Source organism: Pollachius pollachius (genome assembly GCF_949987615.1).
Source record: "Pollachius pollachius genome assembly, chromosome: 9".
NCBI lineage: Eukaryota > Metazoa > Chordata > Actinopteri > Gadiformes > Gadidae > Pollachius > Pollachius pollachius.
Genome location: NC_136942.1, coordinates 21,411,340 through 21,418,336, shown reverse-complemented (window position 1 = coordinate 21,418,336; position 6,997 = coordinate 21,411,340). Strand labels below are relative to the sequence as shown.

Here is a 6,997-nt window from a genome sequence, read left to right as displayed (position 1 = left end):
GAAACTGGGTTGAATTCCTTGAAGAATTACCAGGATAAACATATTTTGTTTGCCTTATGTACATATTTACATTTCCTGATTAAAAAAATGTTGTCAACTGTCAGGTATAGCCTGATTTAAATTAAGTATGATTTTATTAAAGCATAAAGATAAAAATGAGTCCCATTGTGCTTTGTTAATGTGAAACGTGTTCTATATTAAAGGATGTGTTATTATTCTGTTAAGGGTGTCTACAATTTGATAATAAATACAGAAGGCCATTCGCTTTTTTCATAGTTTATAAACACAAGGAGACTGATTAACTGACCCATCCAATAATAAATGTGATAAATGTGTTCCCATGACCAAGAGATTTCAAAACAAAACATTTAAATAACTGACATTCAATTGACCTATAAGTCAAGAGAACAGACATATCCACATGCAACACGCTTGTTTTTCTACTTCATGGTTGGCGGGCATGAGATAAGTACTCTAACACACACTGTAGGCCTACCTGACCAGTTTTAGAATCAACCGTCGGTCCTCTACAGTATACAGCCAGCCTCCCTTCCCAGCAGACCTGTGTATGAGCTAATAACTGCAGCACATGTTTAACTACTGGCCCTGACTGCATTCCACACACACAATAATATTTACACTCAAAAAGGGCACTTCAAGTATGCAACTCGGTGGGTCGTTTTACGGGTTACATGTACATTGTTGCTGTAGGCCATGTGCTTATTTTCAGAGGCAAAACTAAAAAAATATCCCATTGATTAAATTCCTACAACATACATTTTGTTAGGGCCGGCTAACACTTATGTCAGGGAAAACGGTCTGTTTTATTTTACATATGTGGTTATTAAATAAAATAATAATTGTATATTTTTTTAATGGCGTTCATTCACTGTATTTGCAAATGTTGCTGTTGGCAAAAAACGACAGCCTGTCAGAACACCGTTTCAATTCGACTGAAGTCATCAAGTGAGATGTCATCAAGCCTCAGTTACCGAGTCAATTCCCACCTTCTCCATAGCGCGTTGACAACAAATCGCACACGCTAATGTCTCCGCAAGGCACGGTCTACACACAAACCAACACCGGCCAGCTAACAGCTTCTGACAGGTTCACGAGGGGGACGGAAGCTCCTGGAGTGTCATGGCACCACCCAGGGGAAGGACGGACGCTTTGCTGCCCTCTGCTGGCGGCACGCCGGCTTTGAAGGAGCCCTGCAGGTCCATGTTAATGCACAGCACGCCGGGCAGTAGCTGCCTCTGGTACTGATTGAGACGCATGATGACGTTGAGGACAGAGGGGCAGGAGGGGAGCAGGCTGGCGGAGCTAAACTGGGTTGGCAGGGACTGGTAGTGGTGCAGCTCTAGCTGGCAGGAGAACCTGGGGGCCGGGAGAGACGGAATTCTTATGTTAAGCAGAAGATGGTGCATGGAGCAGGTTCACAGGATTAGGCTAGTGGTGGTAGGCAGATTTAACATAGAATGTTAGAACTGTGCAGTTGTTTGTGAGTGTTCCTGTTTGTTAATTTTTGTGTGTGTTTGTGTGTGTGTGTGTGTGTGTGTGTGTGTGTGTGTGTGTGTGTGTGTGTGTGTGCGTGCGTGCGTTTGTGTGTGTGTGTGTGCCTGTGTTTGTATGTGTGTATGGGTGGGCAAGTGTCTGTGTGCGTTAGTGTGTAGGTGTGTGTATGTGTTTGTATGTGTGTGTGTTTCGGCATGTGTCTGTGCGCGTTAGAGTGTGTATGTGTGTGTGTGATGTATGTGTGTTTGTGCCTGTGTGTTTGCGATTTAGTCTGTGTGTGTCTGAATGGGTCAGTATGTGTGTGTGGGCATGTGTCTGCGCGTTAATGTGCGTATGTGTGTGTGTGTAGGTATGTGTTTGTGTGTTTCAGGATGTGTGTGTGTGTTCCTGTGTGGGTCAGTATGTGTGTGTGTGTGTGTGTGTGGTTGTGTGGGCATGTGTCTGTGTGCATCAGTATGTGTGTGTGTGTGTGTGTGTGTGTGTCTGAATAGTCTCCAACCTGGCAGAGACATGCTGTGAGATGCTTCTAGAGGCCTGGCGCACGGCACACTGCAGGACCTTGGCCATCTGCTCGCGGACCCACACCATGTCTTCCTGAACATCGGGCATCCACTCCAGAAGCCTGCAGGACGGAAAAATACGGGATATCAGTTACGAACAGGTGGATGCTTGTCTGAAACAAAACAGGAAAACTTCCGGTTCAGGTAGTAGCTATCCTGAAGGCACCGGTGATTAATCACAAAATGAAACGTTATCGTCTCGAGTCACTTCATATTGTGAGGGACACTACGGCTAACGAGACTAACAAGATGAAGTAGTGTGCGGTCCTGACCTGATGGCCATGGACATGGCCGACTCAAGGGGCAGGGTGTAGGGCAGCATCATCACCGAGGCCAGCCTCACGGGGAGCAGGTTGCTTAGCGACTGGCACAGGCTCCTCCTCTCCTTGCAGGCCTCGATGAGGGCTGTAGAGGGAGGCAGAGCCAAGAGGAGAGAAATTGTGTGAAGGACATGTGACCGTGAGGCAAAGGCTCTACACATGGAGGCCAACATCGGTTTGATTTACTACTGCCGTTGTATACAGTGCAAGGCTTTTATGTAAAATGTCTCTCTCCGAGAGCAGAAAACCCCCTAAAAGGCTTAAAGAGACGCGTGGAATGCACATATTTCTGGTGCTGTGAGGTTACCTCGGTGGAGGTTGGGTGGCAGGTGTTGCAATATATTATCCTCTTTGGGACTAGAATGGTGAATGTCTGTGCTGTCTTCCACCTGCGGCCGCTGCTCTACGTTATCAGCGTTGGTTATGTCCTCATCTTCCTCTTCCCCAGAAGAGTTGACATCCCCTTCCCTCTCGTCTCTGATCAAGAGAAGGGGTCTGTCTCTGTAAGGTTCATTGAGGTTCAGCAGTCCTAGATATGAAGTAAAGTTCAGTTAAGTTTCAGTTATCCTATGTGTGGGGACGTGAAGTATCAGGAAATTAATCGGTATCTACAGGCAGAGTGAAACCATTGAAAACATCCTTAGCTAGGGACAGAGCTGATAACATGCACACAGTAAGATGTCATTGATAGATTTGATGACGTGTTCTTACCGGGAGCATCTATTCTGATTTAGGTCAGGGTGTCAATTTCGTGTAATTGTCTATTTCATTGGGCTTTTATCCTGTTTCATTGGCTTTCTACTAAAACCAATTTAATAGATCATCCCATTGTATGTGATATGCACAGTTTAGGCAAAATATATTTCAAATAAACTACTATGGAATTCTTAATGAATAAGCATGAACTAAGCATGTACAATCCCCCCATATGTTTTAGTCCTATCCTGGCATCACTTACCGTTTCTTTTCAAAAACTGAAGTGCATCTAGATATCCCTGTTTACACATGGCGTTCATCACCTACAGCCAATAGAAACAAACAAATTCGTCATTAGTCATGATTGGGTCAGAGGTCAGCTGAGCACCCCTCAGATTCAACAGGTGATGAAGGAAGGCTGGTCAGGCTGGGCAGAGAGGGCGTGTGTGGGGGACGCACCATGGGGTCCGGTGGGAATAGGGCTCTGGACACCCGGTACAGGTTCTTGAGCGTGAACTGGATGCTGGTGTTGGTGAAGCGCAACTCGTGCAGGTTGGTGGAGCTGTCGCGGGGGCATATGTCGCTCTCCCCAGAAAATGGCGACACCGTGATGGTGTTCTTGTGGTCATACTGGGGCAGGTTGTCTGAGATTCCTCCATCCACGTATCGCTGCGTGAGGAGAAACAGAAACGATTTAAAAGAAAACAGAATCACCAATGAGGACTATAGTGGATAATGTGGTTGGACAATGCCCGGCTGCTTTGTAAACCCAAAGCCTGCCATCTCTCTACAGTACATTTACATGCAACGCTGTAGACACCTCTGTAGACACCCCTCATAATACATGTATTCCATTTTGATTTTGATTCCCCACAGGTTCCTCTCTGATTTCCCCAATGTATTTGAATTCACTGTGATTCAATTTGGATTAAACCAAAAATGTTTCCTATATTACAAAATAGTAAAAACATAAAGCATTTGCCAATCTGAAGTATATATGCCAGAGATCAGAAGGAAGTCATATAACAAAGGTTACATGACTTGAGTTTTTTACCACAAGTCTCTACCATTTGAGACTTGTGGTATCTGCCATTTGAGAATGCGCTGTGTGTGAATAAGGATGACATCAGAGTTAAGCTCGGACAGGAGGGGACAAAACAAAATTAAGGCTGAGGTACACACAGACCTGCTACTCATTGGGAACTGTCTGTTTGCTATTTGGTCTCTTATCAAATAAACACGCACGCACACACACACACACACACACACACATAAACACGCACGCACACACACACACACACACACACACACACACACACACACACACACACACACACACACACACACACACACACACACACACACACACACACACACACACACACACACACAAACACAGGGACACAAACAAGCGAAAACATTCAGAGAAAAGAGCTGTGCCAAAAACTTTTGGAGAACATTATCTACGACAAAAGAAAACAGCAACAACATAATAACATCCTTAATTTAAGGAAACACCAAATTTCAACGAAGAAACCAAGAAACATGTAATTATGTCATTAGTCATGTCATTAAAAAGAATGACACAATAATAACATAAACATAACATAAATCATATAAAATATATACCATACAACCTATATGGGTAATGTGTATCAACAACACAGCGCTAACCCCCTGGACTTCCAGTTCCTAAACTTTGGTTTACTTGGACGGTTAGAAAGATCCCGGCTATCAGGGTGACATTGGAGGGACCACATGAGGGGTGACTCACCACGCCATGCAGGGTGGGGGGGATCAGGCCGCAGTACACCGGAATGTAGGCACTGCACACACACGCCTGTTCCAAGGAGAGAGGAACAGTCAACACAACAAGTCACTGCTGGGAGAACTCCAAAAGTACCTGGTCATTAAAACAACACTTGGGGATTTGTTACATGATCCATTTTTTGACCAATAGGGAAAAACATGTTTGTGTTAATGTTATGTTCCCTGTGATTGATCAAATTGTCACCTCTCACCTAGTGAGATTTATTGTGTGCCCTAAAAATGGAAAATGGATTTATGACCTTAACTCGGCAGGACAATTCCTATTGACGTGTTTTCGGATTTTTTTTGTCTATATAGTTATGAGATGTCTTGATTCAGAAGCAAATATATGAAGAACAAATTAGTCCACAGGTGTTGCGATGGGCTTTAGAAAAAGTTATTTCAGAAAACCCTTTTGAACTTTGCACTGTTAACCAGCTTGTTCTTTTTTCGATGTAAACAATCTCCCAGTACAAACGGCCAGGGACAGGGAAATGGTATTTCACCTGTGATATAAGTCGGACAAACAAAACAATACAGCCTTACAGGTTGATTATAAGGAGGAGTTTTAATTCACTCTTGGCTTCCCTTTTGTTTATTTGATGTTTGCTTGTATTCCCTTTGCCATAATGGGTCATTTTTTCTTTTTATTTTTTTTCCAATAATACTAACTTGAACGACTTCGTCTGTACTGTTGAATACGGACACCAGGACATTCTCCCCGTCTGCCACCCGGGTGAGGGAGATGCCCAGGCGTCCCGTGGCGCGGTGATGGGCATCCGGCGGTAGGGTGCGATGCAGCATGTGGCGCATGATCTTCACCAGGTTGAAAGAAGGGTGCATTGGACCGAGGAATCGTTTCCTAGCCTCCTTTGCAACCCCTATGATGCCTGCCCCAGTTTCCCCTGTTAATACAAAAAGGCCTAGGTTATACATCAGCTTTAATAAATGCGTTCGGAAGGTGATGTTTAACAAATGTAAGAAAATCCATGCTTTCCCTTGCATGATATAGTTTTCGAAATAAAGATTTAAGATCTTTGGTTTTTGTTATTACTGGATCTTTTGAATAATTATAATCTATTGCATATTAAACACACACATACAGAATCATAAATAAATACATCAAGTTTTAACAATACTGTGCTAAACTTTTCTTGTTTTATTTATTTATTTAGTTTAATTTATTGTTTATGCTTTGTCTTTAAATGCTTTTTCTTTTACATACATTGCATACATTTCACATACTGTACCCCTGAAATCTGCAATAAAGACGTTATAATACAGTATCCAAATATGCTCCCCATATTCTTACAGTGTATACATAAGGTGAGTAGTGGTGTAAAAAGACTTGCTTCTATAGTGGGAGCATCGTTTGATAGAGGCGAATATCGTTTGATAGAGGTCAGCAGATCGAATTCGCTACCAAACACATAAGGTAGCATTTTCTGATAGGAACCAGGGTAGCATGATTCAATAGACTCTAATATCGAGTCGCACTACGGTAGAAAAATCTGACAAGGGAGCATAGATTGGCATAACACCGGCTCTGAACAGTACCTACCCAGACATACTCCAGTTACCAGCGCGGTGGCAGTGAGCGCTCCGGCCGAAGCCCCGTACACATGCCGAGCGTTCTCCACTAGGAACGGGGCTTGCTCCTGCAAACAACTGGCCACGCCGACATGATAAATACCCAGGAACCCGCAACCCGCAAAGGAGATGTTCCATGGAGAGTCTAAAGGAAACATGCTTCTGGCTCACTAAAAACTGTATAAAAACGTAGTTTTGAATGAAAAACGGTGTTTATTCTAATCCAAACATCTCATCTATTCACATCTATTCATATATTCGTCTATTCTATCCCAAGGCCAACTCTATTCCATGCCGCTAACTTTGTGGTTGTTGTTGCTGTCCTAGGAAAGCCTATGGCTGTTTGATCTCAGATAAGAGGCTGTGCGTTATGACTCCTTGGTGCTGTTGTGGACGATGTCAGGACGTCGGGACTTCCAGGAGAGGCTGTTGGTGGAAACCTCAGGACACACAGCGACCAGTGGGTCATAACGTCGATATTCCTGGTATATCACCGGCGTGGACTGT

General features: G+C 43.8%; 1 protein-coding gene across 1 annotated transcript; it reads right to left on the bottom strand.

Moving 5' to 3' along the window:
• Window positions 1-1,109: 1,109 nt before the first annotated feature.
• On the bottom strand, window positions 1,110-6,648 carry pnpla2 (patatin-like phospholipase domain containing 2; the record flags this gene model as incomplete). Its single annotated transcript, XM_079743002.1, has 9 exons — window positions 1,110-1,377; window positions 2,015-2,137; window positions 2,348-2,480; window positions 2,703-2,924; window positions 3,354-3,414; window positions 3,551-3,760; window positions 4,866-4,931; window positions 5,573-5,805; window positions 6,462-6,648. 9 exons carry the CDS (start codon window positions 6,646-6,648, stop codon window positions 1,110-1,112), a joined length of 1,503 nt encoding a protein of 500 aa, XP_079599128.1.
• Window positions 6,649-6,997: the final 349 nt, after the last annotated feature.